This window comes from Hakea prostrata, chromosome 3, assembly GCF_041222555.1.
Source record: "Hakea prostrata isolate BN-2017 chromosome 3, UWA_Hpros_2, whole genome shotgun sequence".
NCBI lineage: Eukaryota > Viridiplantae > Streptophyta > Magnoliopsida > Proteales > Proteaceae > Hakea > Hakea prostrata.
The window spans coordinates 40,721,071-40,745,826 of NC_142602.1; the positions used below are offsets into that span (position 1 = coordinate 40,721,071).

The 24,756-nt window shown below is 40.5% G+C and overlaps 1 protein-coding gene across 5 annotated transcripts in view; it reads left to right on the plus strand.

Annotated features, from left to right (window-relative positions):
• The first annotated feature begins 9,419 nt into the window (after positions 1–9,419).
• LOC149022234 (transmembrane protein, putative (DUF2358)) overlaps positions 9,420–24,756 on the plus strand; it is an 82,295-nt gene continuing 66,958 nt past the window's right edge. Inside the window, exons 1-3 of one of the 5 annotated variants that reach the window (XM_089150415.1) lie at positions 9,420–9,746; positions 10,535–10,761; positions 13,186–13,266. In XM_089150415.1, coding sequence (XP_089006541.1) covers positions 9,560–9,746; positions 10,535–10,761; positions 13,186–13,266 — 495 coding nt within the window. In that variant the 5' untranslated portion in view covers positions 9,420–9,559. The remainder of the gene's footprint in view (positions 9,747–10,534; positions 10,762–13,185; positions 13,267–24,756) is intronic. The other 4 variants (XM_089150416.1, XM_089150413.1, XM_089150417.1 and 1 more) reach the window with 4 other exon arrangements.

Consider the following 24,756-nt stretch of genomic DNA (forward strand, 5'->3'; position numbering starts at 1 on the left):
TGGGCATCGGAGGGAATAGTATGGGATGTTCTCCGAAGGTGCCTATCGACACTTTCCCGGGTTATTGGATGACATACATAGGATTGTTTAGTTGTGCGGCTAGGATTGTCCTTGTCGTGTCAGACCCGAATTGGAAGGGCATTGAGACCGAACTACCCATGGTAGTGTATGGTTTGATGGGCGCTCAAGACCGGTAACCAACCCGGGGGAGGACATAAACCATGCTACGGATACCCGAAAGAGACCATTTATTGGTAGGGTTGCAAATAGCAAGACTTGGGCTCATGAGCGCTCGAAGATCGGTGGGTCATATCCGTGAGAGGATGTGAGAGCTTCATGTCTACTATTTGTGGATGATCAATAGGGTTGATGAGTCCGGTGGGTAATATCCGTGACTCTAGTGTGAAGGATACCGGAAAGGATCACCCGGGGCGAGGAATGGACGTATCTGGATCTGAGTTGATACGACTAAGTAGATGACTTGCATTGGGCTAGGATTTACCTTGACATGCGCCAATAATTATACCAAATGGTGATGTGAGAGAGTGGTGATCGAATCCCCTACCATGGTTTGAGAGGACTTTACCCAACTACTACGGCAGTCCCAAGATACAAAATTTGTTGAGGGGGAGTGTCTGACAACCCAAAGAAGTATGGTGCTATGGCTTAAAGCATGTCTACCATAGAGACTAGCATTCATAGAGTTAGAATCATATTTGCATCATATGTTTCATATCATATTGCATCATGTTATGATTTGTACTTGTATGATTATGAATTATGGAATAACCGCCTTGCTGAGTTCTTTTGAACTCATTCCTTTTGTGCAAATGTTGTTACATTTTCCCACAGGTATTGAAGACTCTGATGGCACACTCTATGAGACAGACTTTGATCCCTCATACTACCCTCCGGGTGGTAGCTACGGTGAAGATCAAAGTTATGGTGCCAAAGACGATTATTCTACGTACTAGGGTTAGCCCTACTGTAGTGAGGGAGCAACCGTGCTAGGCTTTCTTTGTTCACACTTATGAGGAGACAATTATCAAGATAGAAGAAACCCTTGCTTAGTGCCCCATTTCCCTGGATTTTTGTTAAACATTTGGGATATGTAATTAACTTTCTTGAGTTACTCTTTAAACATGGGATTGTAACTTAACTTGATTTTACTACTTTTCCGCTACCTTTGAGAGAGTGACTTTCACTCATTTTCTCATTCTTATAATTACACTTATACACTTGGTATCATTTGCCGCACTCTGATTATTTGATCTTATATTATTCATGATATCTGTTATTTATTGCTTTTACCTTGATTATCATTGTTCATGATTGTGTTATCGCGTATATGGGAAGCATGGTCCCTCGATGCTTGATCCTTGGACTATAGATCACATTCCCGGGTATGCCAGATAGGGTATCTGCTGGGTGGATGTGACAGATTGGTATCAGAGCCCAAGATCAAGTGGAACCCCGACCACAGAAACGATAACGGGACATTTCGAGTCACAGATCCAAAAGTGACTCAAGTGCTCTTAGAGGTGAATAATAGATAACCTGGACTAGCAACAAAATTAATGAAGCACAAATTAAATTTTGAATACCACACAATAATATAAACAAAATAACTTAACTTCATTAATCACATAAGAATTTTTTTTTACAAGTCTGAAAAGAAATACATCTGGGATAGCATAAAAGGAAACTCCTAGTACTATATATCTAGGTGATCGACTCCGACAATCTGTCTGATCCCTCCTAGATCTGAACTCCTCCTCCAGTCGTGCAAACCTCTCACCTAGGGTGCACATGTATGACTCCATCCTCCTCTATCCAGCCTCTATAGCCTCTTGACGAGCCTCGATCCTCTCAAGTATGGAATGAATAGATGACTGATGAGAAGCCACACCTGGAGCCTCAGTCGTGTGAGATGGACCTCCAACCTCGGAGAATCGCGGAGTAGGAATCTCCTCGTGCCTCGGAATCTCATCCTGACCCCGATCATCATCTCTCTGATCATCATCATCCCCATGCTCATCATCATCGTCATCATCATCATCGTCAACGGTATCCTCATCCTCTGAGTCATCATCCCCTAATGCCTCATCGGTGTTACCCTCATCCTCCGATCTGGCGGCATTGTGGACCCCCATCTTTCTGATCAACCATGAGCCGATGTCCTCACCTATGTCTCGTCCCTGAATCACTGGCGTATCCTCCAATTCCACATCAAAGTGCTCGAAAATGTGTGTCAAGAGTTGACCAAAAGCCAAGTTCCTATCCCCAAGAAACCCAACTCGATCTATCATGACATTCTGTATAATGTAGGTTAAGTCTATCTGCACTCCAGTGTACATGCTGTAGATAACCAACACCTCCATCGCAGACACCTTGCTGTGGTGCCCTGGCCTTCGAAGGATGTTTCGCCCGACGATGCGAGAGATAACCCGAGCTGAAGGATGCATCGCAGTGCCACTCCGGGGCATACAACAGCCAATGTCATCCCATAGAGTCATGCATACCTCGTGTGTCTCGTATGGAAGAAGAGCCTCAGTGATGTCTGTACCAGCGGGAATCCGGTACGTTCAGGACGTCCAAGATGTGAGACAGTGTCCTAGTAGTGAAACTGATTTGTGTACCCCCGACCATAGACTCCATGACGATCCTAGAACCATCTCGTGGGTCATCCTCAAAGCGGTAAGTCAGGTAACTATAGAAGTACTTGACGAGATCTGGATAGACCGGATATGCCGTAGTGTGCAAGTGCAGCCAGTCCATATCCTCCAGTCTCTCTCGTATGTGAAATGTCTCTAGCTCATCCAAGACAACCAACCGTCCATGCTCTATCGGTATGTCGTGGAAGTAGTACTCAAATAGAAACTCGGCCATAGGAGTGGTGAAATGCTCCTTGTCTGTAACCTCCGATCATGGAACATGTCCTCGACCCCTGTCAGCTCGTCGCCCTCCTCTAGGCATAGTGAATTTGTTGAAACAAAGAAGAAATTTCATTTGGATTAGTCCCTGTGTGTATTCGATAGATGAAGGGCATTTTCATAAATTTTTGGAAAATTTTGATTTCAGTAAAATTGCGATTCGAACATACTAACATGTGCATAAGACTTGGATAAACATGCTGGAACACTTCGTTTGGTGAAAATCTATCATTTTGACATCTTCAAGGTGAAAATTCAGCAAGTAGGAGAGAGAAAGTTCCTCTTTGGGCTTGCGTTTGTGAATTTTTGAAAATTGGAATTTGACCGAACGGAAAGTGGGAACACCTTCCCCATAGTGAATCAGTTGTGTAGAAATTTGTTCCATGTTAAAATTCATTTTGGTTTGAAAATGGGACAAGTTTTTGCAAAGTTGGATTTTTGTGAGATGAATAGTGATTTTGGAACCAAAGTGTGTGCAATCTTGTGTTTTAAGCATGGTCTTGCTTGGAAACTAATGGGAACATGTTTCTAAACATCCCTAGGCATGATTCTAACCATTAGCATCAAACATTATGCAGTTTTGAAGAAAAACATATCAATGGTAAATGAGATTTGCAAGAAAAAAGAAGAAGAAAGAGAACTTACTTGTGTAGATGATCAAAGAAGACTTGTAAGTGTTGTTGAAGCCTTGAATCAAGCCTTGGAACCCTTAGGAACCCTAGAGAGTCGTTTTCCCCAGAGCTAAACTCGAAATGGAAATGTGAGAAATGAAAATGAAATGAAGAAGTGGGCCCTTTAATATGATTTTTCGCACAGAATTATTTTGGTCGATCCTCTTTGGTCGACCAAGGAGCATCGACCAAAATAGGTCATTTTGCTGCCTTGGGCTATTTTTGGAAAATTTTGATTTGTGATTGGATTTCGTTGGATTTTGACCAATGTTGATTTATTTGCTTGCTATATTGATAGTTTTAACCATGATTTGAGTATCCTAATCATTGATCAAGTTGTTTTGACAGATTTGAATTTTGGTGTCCTTATCTTTGATTTTTGCAGAATGGTCCTTCTTAGAAACCGTTTTGTTGGTTCTAGTAGTGTCGGGAATGAGGAAACACCTGCTGAGGGCTCTGACCAGCAAACTCAGGAAGATAGCCACACCACGAATGGCATTCCTGGTGCCCCCGATATCGGAAGTTTTAAGGATATCGCCAGCGTCATGACCAACATGATGCAACAGCAGGCTGCTCAATTTAACCAGATGATGGCTGGTTTTGCAACCCTTCACAATGAGAACCGTGCCAGAATTGGGACTTCAAGTGCTGCAACCCCTCTTGTGGAAAGTTTCATCGGGACACCCCACACCCATTTGATGGAAAGTTTCCTAAAGTTACAAGTACCTACATTCACTGGAGTAACAAAGGACACTCTATTTCCAAACAAGTGGCTTCAAGAATTAGAGAAAACTTTTAGACATTTGTAATGTTTTGATGCATAGAAAGTGTTATTTGCTGAGCAGAAGCTTCAGCATGAAGCTGATGCATGGTGGACCTCCACCAAGCCCATCCTCGAGAATCTTAATGCCAGTGTTGTCTCCTGGGAGAAGTTTAAAGAAGCTTTTTGCAAGAATTACTTTCCGGAAGCCGTAAAAGATGCCAAAGAGGCCGAGTTCATGGCTTTAGTGCAAGGTACCTTGTCTGTGCTTGAGTATCAGCAAAGGTTTGAAGAACTTTTCTTCTTCGCCCCCGAATCCATCAAGTCCGATGATGCAAAGGCAAAAAAGTTTTTCAAGGGTTTGCGGCCTTCTATCAAGGCATACCTCACAGTCTTACCTCTGGAGGGTTATGCTTAGGTTGTCCAAAACTCGAAGAAGCTTGAAGAGAATGAGAAGGAAAATGCTCGAGTTTAGAGACCCTGGCAACCTAGGCACCCTAGCTTTGTAGACCGCACTGATCAGCGCTTTACTAGACCTGCTCCTTACCTTGCTTCTGCCTTTCAACCGAGGAATTTTGGCCAGAGTTCCAGTTCTATTCCTGTGGGCCAGCATGGTCAGTCCAGTGGAGTCAGACCTTTGAGAGTTGTATATCCACCTTGGCCTGGGGTGGTGAATCCTAGACCTGCATTTCAAAGGCCTCCCCCTATTGCGGCTCCTGTTGGACAGAAAGATTCTACTTGCTTCCTCTGCAAGCAAATAGGCCATTATGCCTGCTGATTGCCCGAAGAAATTTGCCCAACCTTATGCTCCAGTCATGAAAAATGCTCCTGTTCCTGCCCCTACCCCTCCCTCTGGTAGAGTATTCATCATATCTGGTGTTGAATAGGATCCTTGCCATGATGTTGTTACAGGTACATCGTTAGTTGCTTCATTTCTAGCATTTGTTTTGCTTGATGCGGGTGCATCTCATTCGTTCATCTCATCTACTTTTGCTTTGAAGACTAACCTGACACCCCGGTGTTTATCTAGTTGTTTGTCAATTAGTACCCCTGTTGGGTCTGCTGTTAAACTAGATAAAGTGTTAGAAGATTGTCCTGTGTTAGTTTGTGGAAGAACTTGAAGGCAAATCTAGTGTTGTTTGATATGAAGGATTTTGATGTAATCTTGGGAATTGATTGGTTGACATCCTATAATGCTGTAATCTTGTGCTCTTCGAAGAAGATCCAGTTTCGAAAGGAAGAGAATTCAGTTTTCGAGTTCCAAGGCGAAAAGGGAAGAGTTAGCAAGAAGTCTTTGACCGCTTTAATGCAAGTACACGCTTTGAGGAAAGTGCTTCACCTGGAAGCAAGGTCAAAGAAGGGAAGAGACTTGAAGAAGTCAGAGTTGCTTGTGAATTTGCTGATGTATTTCCAAATGATCTGTCAGGATTGCCCCCTGATAGGGAAGTTGAGTTTTCCATAGACTTAACTGCTGGAGCGGCTCCGGTATCTAAAGCTCCGTATAGAATGGCACCTACCGAACTAGAAGAGTTGCAAACAGAACTGAATGAGCTCTTAGAGAGAGGTTTTGTGCAGCCAAGTGTATCACCTTAGGGAGCTCTAGTCTTGTTTGTGAAGAGGAAGGACGGTAGCATGCGTCTATGCATTGATTACCGGGAGTTGAACAAGCTGACAATCATAAATAGATACCCATTGCCCCGGATTGATGATCTTTTCGATCAGTTAAAAGGCGCAGCTGTGTTCTCGAAGATTGATTTGAGATAGGTATATTATCAATTGAAAGTGAAGTCAAGTGATATCTTTAAGACAACGTTTAGAACAAGGTATGGACATTATTGTGAAACCCAGCCCTAACCTTGACCCGGAAACCCTGTTGTTTGTAGGTCCGACAACCCGAAGTAAGGCAAGAAGTCAAATATGGGCCATCCCAATGGAAGACTTGGTGTTTGGCTTAGAACCATGAGTGTTGATGACAGGTGTTCCATTTATGGAAACGCACCTTAATGAAGAAGGAATTAGTTGATGGACTTGGAGTACTCTCTAACTTGGTTCGAAGGCATTTCTACCTACTAGGTAAGTCACTTGGTGTGTGTGCAAAACCCCTTCATGTTTGAATTTGATCTGAGCCTTCAATTCCCTATTTTGGACTTGCTGTCTTGCTTGGTCGACTGGGCCAGTCGACCAATCAATCGACCAATGAGATCTGATTTGCTGATTAGGTCTTTGCTTGCTCTATTTAAGTCCAATCTCGAGTCTACTTCGTATTTTTTGCCTCCAAACTCTTTGGAACGAACCAGAGCCCTCTGCAAGTCATCTTCTCTGCATCCTTGGTGATTTTCTTGACTGATCTTCGTCAAATCTCATGCAATTACACAAAAAAGTTATGTGATCATCCTCTTCTATGTTTCGTCTTTGATTCTCCATTACTTTTCTTTCCTTTTCTGTTTGAGGATAGTAGAGTTGATGTTGCATCTCTGTTGCAACTATCACTTTACTCATTCCCTCTCTTTTCCAAAGGATCTAAAGCTTGGTGGATGATCTTCATCAAGATCATCACTCGCTTTTGAAGGAAAACATGTATCTATTCTCTTTCCTTATTTAGATTGATGTTCTTCAGTCTTAGATCTATTTTTCTAGAAGATCTATGCATGCTTTTCATGAATTCTTTATCAGATTAGTGATCCATCATCCTATAGTTTCTCGTCCATGATTTTGATATGAATTCTTCAAGAACCATGATTGATCTAATTATGGTAAGTTTTTGTTTCCTAAATTGTAACTTGAAGACTTGATATTATTGGAGTTTTGAAGTCCTCTATATACCAATACACTACCCATGCATATTCCATCTTGTTTGGTACCCTTTTGAACCACCAAATTTGGTTTTGTATTAAAAAATCTCTGATTTTGTAGGTCACTGCCTTGCTTGGTCGACAGAGGCAGTAGACCAATCAATCGACCAATGAGGACAGCAACCTCATATTTGGTCTGTTTTGGATGATTTGATCTCTTTCCTTTTAGGTATCTGTCCTAATATGTTATATATACTTGCTTAGGACTTTCTTTCCAAGTTTAGACAAGATCCTTTGCGAATTATATAAGGTAAGGATGGTTATTTCCTTAATTACATAGATTGCATGATCTAGTTTCTATATTTGAATCTCTTTGATTTATTTCCTTAAATAGATTCTTACACTTATATACTACTGATGCAACTACCTTGATTACAGTAGCATTACTTGTTTATGCTAATTAATTCATGTATGATTTACTTACCAATTATATACAAGTTGGATGTTGTTATTGATTTCTTTCCCAGCCAGATCTGGAAGTGCCAAGACTGCTCTTATGGAGTTTCTTTTCCTTAGAGTTCCTTAGATTATTTCCATTGCAAACTTTAAACATTCTTTCTTTTCTTAGAACTTTGGTGTTTAGTTTTGATTAAAAATTTTGGACTATTGTAATCTTTTCTTTTTCATTCTTAATAATTAAATACTTGAACCTGTTTTATTTCCTGTCCATTTAATTGTCCTTTATCATGTATTGTATGGAATTGTCACAAAACCTAGATCTTGCGGTGTATCATTCCCACGGGTATTCGGGTATGACCAAATCTGGCTGGGAAGGGTATGACATATACTTTAGTTTTGTCATCACTTCCACACTGATTCAGTTTTGAGATCCTTCTAAGATCCTTATTACTTTACATATTTCTTTATTAATATTATAACGTTGATTTATTCTTGCTCATGATTTGATATTCTATGGAATGGTTGGTATTTGTCTGAGACTTGATCTGTAGGGTTGTGGATCACACCCCTGGGTATTCAAGTAAATGGATACCGGTTGAGTGGATGTGAAAGAGTGATATCAGAGCCCAAGGTTTCACACAATCCTAACCACAAAAAACATAATAGTGGAGCATCCTTGGGTCATAGATCCAGAAGTGATCCAATTCTCTTAGAGTGAATAATAACAACCAAAAAACTAGATACTTGAATTAAAGAAACATAATATATCAAGTGCAAATAATACACAATAACCATGGTGAAACAAACATACATTATATTTAAAGGAAATAAATTCATAATGCATAATAAATAAAGTGAAACAGAAATTATTTAAATTTCTTTAATTGATTAGCAAAATTTTTACAAGATAAAACTAAATAAATACATCTAAAGTCAACATAAGTCAAAATCCTAGAGTTAATAGTCTATCTAGGTGAACTAGATATTCACTCTTCTAGTACTTCTGCTAGCTTTGAGATCTCTACAACTATTGTTCTATTTTCTAAGGCTGTGTGCTTCTACTAATTCGATTGTCGGAGATGTTGCTTGATCAACCTAGTTGAGCATGTATTTTGTAGGTTAGTTCGCCGCTTCCGCAGAACTGTTTTTTGAAGCAACACAACCAATACAATTTCTCGAGCTTCAAAATCTTTGTTGGAAATGGAGCCCTATCAAAGCTATTAAACGAATCGAGTGAATTGGTGAACCTAGGGATTTTTGGGTAAATTTTTCAAAAAATTAAGTGAAGTTTTTATAAAATAAAACAACTCATATTTTTTTTTTCACCTCATGGGCAAAATAGTCATTTCATTTCAATACTATTTCAAAGTTAACAGAGAAGTAACCAGAGGTAACTTATAGTTTCTCAAATGGTCAATGTGGGCATCATGTAATTTTTGCCACTTAAGTAAACAGACAAGAGTTAAGGCTCAATTTAAGTGGGCAACCAACATGAATAAAAATCAAAAAGATAATAGCCAATGTAGGGTTGATCAGTTGATAAGATCAACATCTCTTAGTAAAGAGATTATGGGTTAGACTTTTGCTCATTGCATATGTAATACACCCATTTTTTTAATTTTTTTTTGGTAAAAAAGGAAAGGTTGGGCAGTGTTTTCTCCCTATTATATTTATTGGGAAAATCAATTGGACCACACAGCACGGTCCACACTTTTACCAACCGGGGTTGGTGAGTGGGTGATGATCTCTGCTTGATGGCAGTGGCATCACGACAAATCCATTTACCCTTTCCTGTAAAAGCAGCATCACAAATCTCATGTTCTCAACCAATGAACAGAGCGTCCACAACTGCTAGCGGCCCCCGCATCAGTTTTTATCAATAAGGAGAGGCTGCAACGTTATCCAAATGGTTGTGTATAATGGGGTGCATACAGGCATTCAGCAATGACAGCTCTCACTTGTTCCACTTGTTCTGCTTGTACAACCGAAGCCACAGCGACAGCGTCTGTTCTGTGCTGCCACAAAACCCAGAGGAGGAGAATGTTCGCCAGAACCCTCCGCCGACCCATCTTCTGCAGCCCTCCCTTCACCCCCACTTCTCCCTTTATCCACCACCCCTTCTCATTACGGGGTAATTTTTTATTCTCTCTGCTGTTCAATTAGTTACTGGGAATACTGCAAAATTTATTATGGATTTCTCCTCGAACTCCAATCACACCTGAATAATGAGAGAAGTAAATTATCTGTTCAGTGCGTCATTGTTTTTGGGTAGAGATTTTCTACTGCTGCTTCTTTTGAAAGAATTAGATTTTCAGCTTGGGTTCACAGGGTAGATTCTTGTATAGCTTCACTTGCCATCAGACTTCAATGCTCTCGTTTTGCTATGGAGTTCTATATTTATACAACTGTTTATTGTGTCTAAATTGAAACTACCCTTGTTTGGGATTCAAATTCTATCTTGATGGTACTTGATGGCACTGACTTGTCAATAGTGCCAGCACTAGGGCACCGTTCAAAGCTGATCAGATTAATCTCCTTTGATGGGCAGCACATGCTTTATCCAAATCCCCCGTCCCTTCACCTTTTTATTCACTTTTTCTAGAATAAAAAGGTGAAGGAAGCAAAACTGTCAAATAAAAATGTGAAAGAAGCAAAAACTATAAAGGTGAAAGAAGCAAAAATAATAAAAATTTTCTATTCAAAGGAATTACAACTAGTAACAAAGTTGGATTTGTTTTGTGCAACTCAATTAACAACTGCTGAACCAAATATTTGCCCAAAATATTAATCTCATGCAGCTATCAGAGTTCAGTTGTAGGATAAAAAAGAAGATGGTTCTTTTATAGAGTACTTATAGTCTATAGTCTAAATTAGTGTTTTATTAGAATCAAGTATTCAAGTGCTTCATGTGTTCTGCAGTTACAAATGATTCTAATAGGACTGAAGTTCCTCCTGATCCTACAATTGAAATGTCTGAGGCTGACAAGCTCGTTGATGGAATGAGCTTTGGTGAGCTTTGCAATGATTTTGAGTGCATTAGTAGCCCCTCTATTGAAGCCGCAGCAAGGCAACTAGCGCGTGACATTCTGGAGCTACGAGAAGGCAATCGTGCTCTGGGAACTTTCTCTATCTCTGTCAAGTACAAGGTACTCCCTTTTCTATTATAAACTTCAAATTTTCTTCCATTTCACATGATTAGATATTTTTGTCATTTTACTTGAAGAAGCTAATAACTTGGCAAGTCAAAAGAGTGACATTCTTGGAAAATGTAAACTGCCTATTCAATGCAAACACTTAGCAAGGATCATCTCTCCAGTTTAAACTCCTGCTGATACGCTTTCCATTAAACAGCAAGGAGCCGAACCAACAATTACAAAATGCACTAAGTTTGCATAACTGTATGACCCTTCCACAAAGGAGGTGAGGTGTTAGGATAGTTCTAGGTTGTTGATGAGAAACAGCAGATGTGCTTGGGAACTTACTTCAAGCAATCGTGCATATAATTAAGATAAGATGACCATTTCTAAAGATCATGAAACTTATCACCCAACCCAGTCTTCAAAATCGAAGCCATATAAAAAAAAATCCTAAATTTTATTTTTCCTTTTTTGCAAGTAACTACCAGCTGAAGCTTGTTTGGAAGTAATGTCGGACAATTGTGACAGTGGTTGCAAGCTTATGCCTACTTGACACAGCATTTACAGGGGCTTTGTATCTATACTTAACTTCCTCCAGCTTTTTGGCCCGACCTATGCGAGGATGAAAACCTGAAGCTATTCCACATATGTATCACTTTCTGATTGTCTTCCCTTCTATATGTAGGATAGTTTATTACCTTCCGCCAAAAAAAGAAAAAAGAGTTGTTTATTTACTATCCTGTTTATAATGGCTATTTTGTGTGGGAAGAAAATGAGACCTATCATTATCTGAGATGGCAATTATTGTAACATGCACCTCAACTCAAATTGCCTTAAACCCATTATGTGAGGTTAGCATTATCAATACTAGTTATCCATTTCACCCTGTTTAAGTTTATATCTGCTGTTGACTTCTAAGCAGTCATGTAGTTTTCTAACACAAAAAGACAGGTCAATTTTCCTTTTCCTTGTCCATTTAATGCATTATTATTATTATGTACCAAATTTCCGAATGCGGACCTGGGAGTAGGCTTCTATAGTGGGTTTTGACAGAATGGGAACTAGAAGTGTAGGAAGAAGGGGAATACACAAGGGAAGAAATGCACAAGGCACTCACTCTCAAATCAAAGAGAATACTTAACTTCTATCAAATTCACTCCAGAATTAATAGCCTAGAAGCAAATGTAAAGGGAAATAATAACTCTTTACTATGATTATAACAACTTGAAATAACTACTTATTTCTCCTGGTACGTTTAGGAGAACTGCTAGCAGATTTGCTTACATAGCCTATAGGGAATATGAGAGATGATTATAGTTGTGAGATTATTTTTGTAAGAAGCTGGCCGTGAATAATATCTATGCTCCAACTTGAGGGGGACTGGTAGAATAAATCATAAAATGCACAAAAGGTTTGGCAGAAAAGGGGAATCCTTCTTTTGGAACTAACTCCTGTTGTTTATCCTGTGGGGGATTCTATGATGTGTAGTTGGGTTGTTCTTTCCTTTCTGGTCTTGGATTTCCTTTGGGTTGTTCTTCCTTTTTGGTCTTGCACTGCCTTTGTATTGGATCTTTATATAAATGTAATACGTGTAGAGGCTTCTACAACATAACCTGAAGTCTCTTTTAGTTCACTACATTATTTTTTTCTTCTTCTTCTTCCTTTTCTCCTCCCATTTTGTTGTGTTGTTAAGAAGAAAAGGAAGGAAGATTAGAAGAACGAATAAGAGAGCTGAGAGAGGGGAAGAGAGAGATCGACTAGGGAGCAGAAGGCATTGGGTTGTTCTTCCTTTTTGGTCTTGCACTGCCTTTGTATTGGATCTTTATATAAATGTAATACGTGTAGAGGCTTCTACAACATAACCTGAAGTCTCTTTTAGTTCACTACATTATTTTTTTCTTCTTCTTCTTCCTTTTCTCCTCCCATTTTGTTGTGTTGTTAAGAAGAAAAGGAAGGAAGATTAGAAGAACGAATAAGAGAGCTGAGAGAGGGGAAGAGAGAGATCGACTAGGGAGCAGAAGGCATATGGTTGAAAATCAAAATTAGAAGGTATGTGGTTGGGAATCAAATTCATCTTATTGGCAACTTCAATATTTATCTATATTCATAAAATGGAGTAGTTACACTGTATGATAAGGACTCCATTTGCCCAAGACTCCTTTATGAAAACTTTATAGACTAGAGGTCCATAACACCCTTTAGTACACATAATGGAAATAGCTTACAAAGTTTAGACAATAAATTTCAAGTATAAACTTACGCATAACTATAAACATATACGTGTAACTAGTTAAATGACTGACAAATTCAGAATTGAACTCAAATTTGTTTATTGCTTTTCATGGTAGCTGATAGATAGTCACTTGTGCTTGACTGTTTGCTTCCTTACCTTGATAATAATTAACAAAAACAAGCTTGCATTTTCAAGTTCAGGATCCTGTTAGAAGTTTCACTGGTCGAGAGAAATACAAGAGACCCTTGTGGGTGACTGGTGCACTAGATAAGCCCTTTGTGGTAAGTGCTGATGTTCTTTAATGTAACTTCTTTATGTTTCTAAATATGATTCGGTTTGGCATCAGAAGTGATATACTTGTGGACTGGAGATTTCTAAGCAAGGATAATGTTTCGGTCGAAACTGGAATTTTGACCTTGAGAAAGGCCAAAATTTCGAAATTAGTGATTTTTTTAAAAAAATTCGAACTTCAATTTTAGGCCTTATATGGACTCAAAATGATTTGGATTCTTGCATACTATCTATTTCAAGCATAATAAACACTATAGAACTACTAGTTTACCAAAAAAAAACCATTGAAAATGTAGCATTCAAGTATATATTACATATGAGAATAAGCGAGAATCTTCCATTTGCACCCCATACAAATGACAATACAAGTCCTAGGATGTTTGCCCCATATAGTTGTCGGCAACTGTAGCTCTGTATGTAGCCTCATCCACATGCCTAAGATTTCCTGATGGTTGAAAGTTCTGAATCTCCAAATAAGGAATTGGCTCAATTGCATATGGAAAGGCTGGTGGTAGCTATGGTATAGAATGGAAGATCTGCTCAACAAATGAAGGAACACTCTGGTTGTCAGCATAAGCTCCATACTGACAATAAGGTTCCAGTGGTTAACTCCGATAGGTTATAGTGGGAGAGACACCATAAGCTTTATAACTTTCATAACCATAAGGCTCCATTGGTGGCTGACCCTGAGTCTGATAGCCAGGAGGAACACTATAATGTTCATAACCATAAGCTCCATAAGTCAACCCAGTAGAACCAATACTTTCCATAGCAGTTTCATATGAGAATTTTGCAGGCCTATGCCATCAGGATCCTCTGGAGGTGGGAGTCTCTGGAATCATCTATGCTCATTGATCTTATAGATCCCACTAAGCTCTCAGCATCAGCCGGACGGTAGGATCCATATGATGGCGTGTCCTCCATGCTATAGCCGTGCTGTCTCCCCTTCCCCTTCCTCGAATATGTAGAGGAAACATTTTTGCCTCCAGATGCAACTCCATTATGGTCTGAATCCTATGTCGCATGGGTGAACTTACTCTCACCTGTGAATCTCGGTGGTCGTCCTCCCCCCTGACTCTCACGTATTGCTTGTGCTGGTGCTGGTGCGAGTGGTGGTGGTTTGTTCCTAGGATCAACTGAATCCTGATCATGAGGTCCAACACCCTCCTCATCCCCTCCCATCATCATCATCATCATCATCATCATCATCATAATCACCATCGTTGTCATCGCCGGAGGCCTGAGTTGCATCATCCTCAGTGTCGGACTAGACAATCAAATTCTCACTTTGGGTGGATGCACTAGGGTGTGGCACAAAGGGACGGGTAGGAGCTGCATGTGCATTCCCCTTCTGGGCCATAAAGTCCTCCACATGAGCCCCCATCTCCTATGCAATCTGTTTACTCCCTCCACATTTAGCAATAGCTCTCAACTGCCCTTGATCCAGTCAACTACTGGGTTATCATCATCATCCATCTAAAATATGTTGGTCAACTCGATATTGTTACCCTCTCTGTCTATCCAATGATCCTCCCCCAGTCTTATATTATAGTGTAAGTAGACAAGGTCCTCTAGACGCTTCACACACAATCGGTCGCGCCTCTTTGAGTGGATGAGGTTGAAGGTGCTCCAATTTCGCTCACAACCAGTGGCAGAACATGTCTGGAAGAGCACTTTGCTTGCAATCATACTCAAGTGGGGGTAAGTCACGTCCAAATTTCAACCACCATTCAGCTGCAACAAACATAGACTCCAAGTCATTTCAATACTTAAATAACTAAGTTAAAGATATAATATAATAATTAGATATATAATGAATGAACTTACCCCCAGGGGCGGATTCCCGTCCTGATACGGCCATGAACGACTGAAGCTCCCAGTGGCATCCCTAAATGCCTTTATCTAATATATAAAAAAAAAAAAAAAAAAAAAAAAAATCAATAACTAGGTTAATAACTTAGTAGAAAACTATGAATAAGGATGATTGTTTGTTTAGATGGATTCGGTTCCAACTTCTCCACTACAGTTTGGACGGCATCCATTAAATCTTGCCTCATTTCAAGATTGTCCTTGTAATGGTACTTGGGATTTAAAAAGTATGTTGTGTAAGAAAAAGTATGTCATAAAAGGGAATAGTTAATGCTTAAATACTTAATAGTGTGATAACATAATGAAAATTAAATTTAATCTTAGATTTAACAACTCACCAGCCTTATGTAGTTAATGTTGCAACATAGACTCCCATCTAACTTGGATGATGTAGAGAACTTTCTTGTTGCCGTGTGGGTAGACTTGAGCAACTTGCTGCTTCATCCTATCTATTGTAGCCCATATGTGTGGTAGAGTAGGTCTTCTTTAATGATCTACCATCCTTAACACATGCACTGCGTCTCAAGCATCTTCACCACTATCCTCACATTATGCCAGAAACTCTCATTGAGTATGGTCAATTGTGCTCTCCTTCCTCCTACGGATGAAGAACCCTCCCAGGTAAACCACTGCTCTGATGCAAACATGTTCCTAAGGCCAGTCTTTCTATTACTTTGGATGATATACCAGTTACATAATGGCCTTCTTGATTCAATAATTTCATGCTTGGCTCACGGTAGAATGTTTAAATGAAGGCTCTTCAGACAGCAAAACCATTTGTAAATTTTTAACTTGTACAACTGGTGCTTTGAGAGTGTTGCGTCTAGAACTTCTTCGAGAGCCGGATACTTGGATGACCACTTGAAGACTTTTACAGTCGAATAGGAATAGCTGAGATGCCTGCACTCACAAAGAAAACAAGAACGGGCCGGCCAAGTCTTGGCCGGGGAATCGCCTCCGATGCCCAAGTTAGTCTAGGCAACAATAGAAGACCTTGAGAGAGTTCTCAAGGCGTAGTGAATAATGGTAATATGAATCTCGTCCCTTTCTCCTTGTAGGATGAGGGTTTATATAAAAGATACCTGGAGGCGGCATCTCCTCGGATTTTGCATATTCAGTTGAAGAGTGGGTGAGATATCTTAGGGATCATGTTCCCTTCTTTGGTGGGCCTGATAGAGCCGTTATTCGCTTATTCATCTCCCCAAGTCTCGGAACGGATGTGTTGAGTAGTTATCTGTAACTGACCTTTTTGACTTGGTCGTCTTCAACGTCACTCTTGGACTTGGTATTGAAGGTCTTCTTACCTTTCATACTCTTCTCAAGCATGGCTCCCGAAGGGATAATACACACCTGCCCTGGTGGGTATGTGCTTTCTCCCGAAAGGGTTCTCTGAGTCTCCTGAGGGAAGGAAGCACACTTACCCGAGTGGGTGTGTGTCCCTCCAGAGGGGGCTCTCTCAGTCCTCCCGAGGGAAGGGAGCACACTTACTCGAGTGGGTGTGTGTGTCCCTCCGAGGGGGTTCTCTGAGTCTCCTGAGGGAAGGGAGCACACTTACCCGAGTGGGTGTGTGTGTCCCTCCTGAGGGGGCTCTCTGAGTCTTCCCAAGGGAAGGGAGCACACTTACCTGAGTGGGTGTGTGTGTCTCTCCCGAGGGGCTCTTCAAGTCTTTCCCGAGTGGGTATGTGTTTCCTCTCGAGGGGGTTCTCGGGTTACATATCCTCCACAACAGAGCCCCCCATTCCATGGAATCGGCCTCTCGAACGTAGGGAATGCTTCTCTTACATCTTTTCTCATCCAAGCTTTTATCTAGAGACTCTTGGGTATGTCTTCTTAAATGACAAAAGTCATTTCTTCGAAAGCCTTCTTCAAACGTTATGGTTCTTAATTTGTAACCATTGTGTCGATTTGTTGTAATTGTTTCCTTGTTACGACTTGGGGTAGCCCAAAGGTTGCTTGATCTCAACCGTCGCATCCTGACACTTAGTTGTTAGATCACGACTCTCTTCTTCTTGCCTCCGCTATAGAGGTGTTAGCGTCTGTCATTCTCATTTGAGACGTTTGTTGCTCCGAGTCTCTTCAATTGTCCGATTGACTTCATTCTCTTCAACTAGCTCACCAATCAATAAATCTTCTTTCCTTCCTTGTTTCGCTTAGTTTTGTTTGAATTCCAATTGTCTCTAGACTGTCTTGTCGAGTCGAGAAGCCCCCAACCGGGTTCTCCGAGAGATGCTATTGCCTTTACTAAGGGTGTCATGCTCTTCAAGCCGTTCCACCCACTTGACCCTTGACTGTACCGAGCTTCTTGAAGAAGAAGAAACTAGAGATAGCTTCGAGAAGAAGACTTCAATAGTTCGGGAAACTCCAAAAATTGAGCGAGAAGCAAACATGGTTGAGGTGATCCTTCATCTTCTCGAGAAACAAGATCGATCTCTTTTTTTGAAGTGCCTAAAGAAAAACTTGTTTTGCTTCCTTGCTTTTTTTTTTGTAACTTCGGTCATCACACCCAAATGCTTTAAAGTAAATGAAATTTTTAAGATGGCGCTACCTTTCAATGTTGTGTGATAAATGGCTAACACTGAGGCATTATGGTTCTTCAATCGTCGACGCCTTCCCCTAGTTACTCCCCGGGCATAATGCCTTATGTTAAAACGCTTTGCCTTATTGGAGACTTTGATACTTATACTCTTCGTCTTGGATTCAAGAAGTATGCTCTTGGGTTCTTCGATCTCTTGAAGAACTCTCTTAGGTTCAAGAACTATCTTGAGTTTAAGAACTCTCTTGGGTCTTCTTCATTCGTTGAATTCTTTTGGGTTCTTGAACCTATCTGAATTCAAAAACCCTCTTGGGTTCTTCTTCGTTTGAAGAATGCTCTCGGGTTTTTCCCGAGTGGCTACCCGAGCATTATCCCGAGTGACTCCCCGAGCATAATGCCTTAGAAAAATCTATCCCTTGAAGAACCTTCTTGGGTCTTCTTTGTTTGAAGAGTGCTCTCGGGTTCTTGAACTCATTTTAAGTCAAGAACTCTCTTGGGCTCTTCTTTATTTGAAGAGCGCTCTCTGGTTCTTGAACTTATCTAAAGTTAAGAACTCTCTTGGGCTCTTCTTCATTTGAAGAGCGCTCTCGGATTCTTGAACTTATCTTAAGTCAAGAACTCTCTTGGGTTCTTTTTCATTTGAAGAGCGCTCTCGGGTTCTTGAACTTATCTTAAGTCAAGAACTCTCTTGGGTTCTTCTTCATTTGAAGAGCGCTCTTGGGTTCTTGAACTTATCTTAAGTCAAGAACTCTCTTGGGCTCTTCTTCATTTGAAGTAACGTTCTCGGGTTCTTCTACATTTGAAGAGCGCTCTCGGGTTCTTGAACTTATCTTAAGTCAAGAACTCTCTTGGGCTCTTCTTCATTTGAAGAGCGCTCTAGGGTTCTTGAACTTATCTTAATTCAAGAACTCTTTTGGGTTCTTCTTCATTTGAAGAGCGCTCACGGGTTATTGAACTTATCTTAAGTCAAGAACTCTCTTGGGCTCTTCTTAATTTTAAGAACGCTCTCAAGTTCTTGAACTTTTCTTAAGTCAAGAACTCTCTTGGGCTCTTCTTCATTTGAAGAGCCCTCTCGGATTCTTGAACTCATCTTAAGGCAAGAACTCTCTTGGGTTCTTCTTCATTTGAAGAGCGCTCTCGGGTTCTTGAACTTATCTAAAGTCAAGAACTCTCTTGTGCTCTTCAACTTCTTAATTTTAAGAATGCTCTCAGGTTCTTGAACTTATCTTAAGTCAAGAACTCTCTTGGGTTCTTCTTCATTTGGGGAAGCATTTGTGAATACTTCAATATAACTTTCTTCATGGGAAAGTGAACATTGGAGGTGGAAACGCAGACTGTATTGAAAATCAAATGGTTGCATGATTTGCAAAGCCAGAACTACATGTTTTGATTACTTCTATTGATAGAATTTTCGAACATTCGTGGAATTCCAAAATCCGTCTATTCGCTCTCCGAAAGCTTCTCCACACGCTCTGGGCTCTTCAAACTTGGTCTTTTGCGTGCTCTTGTTGGAGACTTCTCTCGATCTTGTCGCTTCCTTTGAAGATATTTTCAAGATGACCTCCTTAGATGAGTTTCTTGATCTCAACCTTGAGATTTCTACACTCATCCGTATGGTGGCCGTAGTCCTTGTGAAAGCGACAATACTTAGTCATATTCCTATCTTTGGGTCGGGCTCTAAGCTTGCCCGGCCACTTCAAGAGGTCTTTATCTTGAATTTGCAATATGATTTCTGACCTCTTAGTATTGAGAGGTGTAAAGTCCTCGATGGCGAGTCTTTCTTTCCAACTTCCTTTTTTGTCATCCTTTCCCCAAGCGTTTGAGTTCTGACTTTTTTCTCCATAATTCTTCTTCTCCTTTATTCCCTTTGTTGATTCTTCACGGGCTTCGATAACTTCTGCAATCGTTGCTTGCTTTTGGCATTTCTTGAGAAGGGCTCCATATGTCTTGGGCTTGTCTTGAAGTAACACCTCTACCAAGCGTCGTTGAGTTATTCCACTCCATAATGCATTGTATGCCACCGTATCATCCAACTCTTCTACTTCAATAGCCACTTTATCAAATCTTAAGAGATAGTCTTGAACAGACTCATTCGGCTTTTGTCTGATGGCGAAGAGGCTATCTGTTGTCTTCTTACTCCCAATACAACTTTGGAACCAGGCAATGAACTTTCTTCATAGTTCTCGGAAGTTTTGGATAGATCTTGGCCTTAAGCTAGAAAACCACTTTATCGCTGGGCCTTTGAGAGAAGCCGGGAAAGTTCGGCATAATAACTCATTTTCTCGGCCAATCACGGCCATGACAGACTTGAAATAGCTAATATGCTCGCGAGGGTTAGACTTACCTTTAAAAGGAGTGAACGTTAGCATAATGAAATTGGGTGGAAGAGGTGCTCTCATGACTTCCTCAGAGAAGGGCTCTCTATCGACCACATCATAGTCGTCATCTTGGTCCCGATTGTCATGCTTTTTCTCCAAGTCTTCTAATCTTCTCCTGAGACCATGCGCCCCTTGACGCCCTTGTGGAGACCGAATACTTCCAAGATCTGAATATTGGGAAGTAGGCCCATGAGAAGATCTTGTTTGGCTGGTTGACCCTCTCGGGTTATCTGACCTTACATCCCTTCTTCCTTGGCTTTCACCCTCTTGTTCACAAACTCTTTCATTTGGACGTCCTCTTCTTGGTAAATCTCGAGTCTGCCTGAGCCCGGTCAAATGGTTGAACACACTTCCCCGAGTTCGATTTTCTTGAGGAGGTGGTTCTTCAATATGAACTCCTTGAGTTCTTTCTTCAACAAGCTCGTTCAAATGCCTGGGCCTCCTTCGATTATGCCCTTCTCGAACCACATTCTCTAGTCGTTGTCTAACCCGAGTATGACGAGTGGCCTCATGCCTCCTTCCTTCTTGAGTATTTTGAGAGGGTCCTGGTGGCACCCCGACTTGATGAACTAAGCCTCGAACAACTCCTTGGAGTTATAACATTTGTTGTTGCACTTCCCTTTGCACATTTTGTAGATCGGCTATTGTTGCCAGAATTGGGGGTTGATTTGAACCTCCTTCTCCAAATGGAGTTGGTGTGGTTCTTGGATCTCCAGAATTCCTTCTTGACCTTCCTCTTGAATTGGAATTTGTTGATTAGGAGAAGGGAGAACCTCCTCTTCAACACGTTCTTCGCACTTGTTCTCCATCTCCTTTTCTCTTCCACGAGTAGTAACTTGATTGGAATTCGTCATCGGGTTAGCGGTACGTCTCGCCATGACTTTTTGTGACGTTTCCCACAAACGGTGCCAATTTGTTGCTTCTAGAACTTCTTTGAGAGCCGGATACTTGGATGACCACTTGAAGACTTCTACAACCGAATAGGAATAGCTGAGATGCCTGCACTCACAAAGAAAACAAGAACGAGCCAGCCAAGTCTTGGCCGGGGAACTGCCTCCGACGCCCAAGTTAGTCTAGGCAACAATAGAAGACCTTGAGAGAGTTCTCAAGGCGTAGTGAATAATGGTAATATGAATCTTGTCCCTTTCTCCTTGTAGGATGAGGGTTTATATAAAAGATACCTGGAGGCGGCGTCTTCTCGGATTTCGCATATTCAGTTGAAGAGTGGGTGAGATATCTTAGGGATGACGTTCCCTTCTTTGGCGGGCCTGATAGAGCCGTTATTCGCTTATTCATCTCCCCAAGCCTCGGAACGGATATGTTGAGTAGTTATTTGTAACTGACCGTTTTGACTTGGTCGTCTTCAACGTCACTCTTGGACTTAGTATTGAAGGTCTTCTTACCTTTCGTACTCTTCTCAAGCATGGCTCCTGAGGGGATAATACGCACCTGCCCGAGTGGGTATGTGCTTTCTCCTGAAAGGGTTCTCTGAGTCTCCCGAGGGAAGGGAGCACACTTACTCAAGTGGGTGTGTGTCCCTCCCGAGGGGGCTCTCTGAGTCCTCCTGAGGGAAGGGAGCACACTTACCCGAGTGGGTGTGTGTGTCCCTCATGAGGGGGTTCTTTGAGTCTCCCGAGGGAAGGGAGCACACTTACCTGAGTGGGTGTGTGTGTCCCTCCCGAGGGGGCTCTCTGAGTCTTCCCGAGGGAAGGGAGCACACTTACCCGAGTGGGTGTGTGTGTCTCTCCCGAGGGGCTCTTCAAGTCTTTCCCGAGTGGGTATGTATTTCCTCTCGAGGGGGTTCTTGGGTTACATATCTTCCACAACAGAGAGAATGGTATCTTGGTCTTGGTGCTTATAGACAATTACAATGGGCTCAATTACCTCTGTCGCAGTTCATCTTTGCTCTGTACAGTCAATTTCTTGGCGACTTAGCTGAACGAAATGTTTAAGAAAGAGAAGATTTCCTGAAGATGAAAATGATGTTCCCTGGACAGGAAAGATCTTCAGAAACATTACAAGCGTATGCTCCCCAAGTTCTTTGTCCTCGGCGGACTTGATGACCGAAACCTTAAGCAAGTCTTTGTGAATTCATTTCCTGAACCCCTTGGCATAGATGCTCTTAAAAATCTTGCAGCAAAAGGCCGAATCATTGATTCCAACCCCGTTGGTCAGCTCTACCAAGCAATCTTATCTTCTCTAGATAAGCTTTACAGACAGCATACGTTCTTGCAGCAATGGGAGAAAACACAAGTTAAGCTTGGAACTTCATGCAATACCTTTCCCCTTCAAATTAAATGCAAAGATTCCAATTGTACATGTCATACTATGTGTCCGATACAGTTACCCTCCTCATTACTGGTACCAACCCGCTTATTCATCAACTAAAAATAGGAGGATATATATTCGAAGACACGAGGCTTATCTTGCCAAGCTTCTAGGTGAATTCCAATCCCTAGAAGACTGGCTCCAATTCTTTGAATCACACCATGAAAAAAAGGCAATCATTCATTTCCATCTAGACCCGGATAACCTTCATCCAGCTTTTCTGGATTACATTCATCCTGATCCAGCCTTCCAGGACCCAAGCTTAAGCTCCCAAAGCCAAAACCATTTCATGTTCTATAATGCTAGTCATTCTATTTACACTGTTATAGACCATGACCTGTATTCACTTTGTGGCGATGAAAATCATTGTGAAGAATGGCGAGAGTTTCAAGTTGATATGGCTGAAATTAATGGCATCAATCCCGCCAGTATCCTGGCTCAGTTGTTTGGCCCTGAAGATGCATGAGAATTGAACCATGTACTCAATGATCCTGATGTTGTGTATATACTTTCTATTTGGCACGAGTATCGGGTGGATCATTACGAAGACTTTCTGGAAAGCCCGTCTAATGATGATCAAGATGACTGGAATTTAGATTCTGATTAAGCTCGTTGTATGGGTATTTTGTATATGTATTGTATAAAGTTGAATGTTATGTACGCTACCAATGATGTCATGCATGATGTCACGCTCAAAATATCTCACTACATTTCATTTGCGTGTTGAGTGAGTTTGCATTTCATCTCATTCTCCTTGCTCTATAAAAGGAGATTACCAGGGTGTGAATGTAAGGTTGGAAATAAAGTGGCTTTTATCTTGTGTGCTATTCTTATCTTCTTCATAGTTCTCGGACTTTCAGATTATCTTGAATGTTATTTGACAATTTCATTCATAGTGTGGTAATAGAGCCAAAATATAATTTTGACACTACAAATTCATAGATCAACACTCTAAAATAAACATTCTTAAATTTGGAAGCAATCCAACAAGATTTAGATTTACGGCACAAACAAAACAAAAATATAAAAAGGAGGAAGTTGGTTACTCACCTTGCAAGATTTGAGAAAATTCACAAATGGAGGACCAAATCTAGTGTTTGAATGAAATGGAATTTTAGAAATTAGGTGAAAAGAGGGATGAAAGCAATAGAAATAAATTTTTTTTCAAAAAGGGGTCAAAATCTGAGAGGCGATATGGGCAAAAAGGGTAAAAAATGACGATATGTCGAAATTCTGATCGAAAAGGGTGATTTTATAACCTGTGCATGTACTGTTTTGGTGTGATACGAATTGATATGAAATATCGTGTTGTATCGACCTAAATTTCATATCGTTTTGATCAATACGAAACATTTCGTGTGCCTATCATTGTGTTTCATTTCATTTTTTAAAATTGCAGACATTTTGACTGAAATTTTGATAGTTTCGGCCGAATTTTCTTCTATGTTTCTAAGCATCATAAAGTTTAAAGACCAAACTGAATTCATCATCTGAGGGCTAAAAGGTCAGCTATTACTAATTTTAACATAGTGGAGCCATGTTTTGACCAATTGAGATGTCTGGTAAAATATTTTGAAATTATTTTATCAGATCAATATTATTATTTCTTTTATAAAATATTTTGAAATGATTTTATCAGATCAATGTTATTATTTCTTTTTTTCTTCTCGCCCCTCCCAAATGTACCTGATAATTTTAACATGGACGGTTTGAAAATGCAAGGTTGCTTTCATCTATTCAATTTTACAATCTGATAATATTGCTCAAATGTATAATTAGATTCCTCATACTTAAGATTAAACGCTAGATTAAACAAACTCAAATTTGATCAATTTGGCCTCATAGTCATTGGTCTTGGGTAATATATATATATATACAGCAACTTAGAAACTGAACCAGTGAACAAAGAAGAATAAGAGACAAATGGGGAAGAGAGAGGAAAGAGGAGAGGAGGAAAGAGAGCTTTCACATACAAGGCTCCCCCATCTTTCTTACTTTATCAATCAACAGTTATGATTAGTTTATGACATCTTTCATAAGCTAAATTCCAGAAAATCGAAAGTGGATATTGCTTGCAAAAAAGAAACACGTAAAGAAGTAACTTATCCTAGAAATGATTTGCTTGTTGACCAACAAAAGGGCGAAGGGGAGCTTGTAAAAAAGGTAATCTCCTGACTGACTGAAAAGAGGTGAGCATGGAAACTGATTTTCTTGAGCTTCTTTCCTTGCTGTCATCTCAAATTCTTCTCTCAAAAAGTCAGTTCTGGTTGGTACCGGAGTTAAACAAACTCAAATTTGAGCAATTTGGCCTCATAGTCATTGGTCTTGGGTAATATATATATATATATACAGCAACTTAGAAACTGAACCAA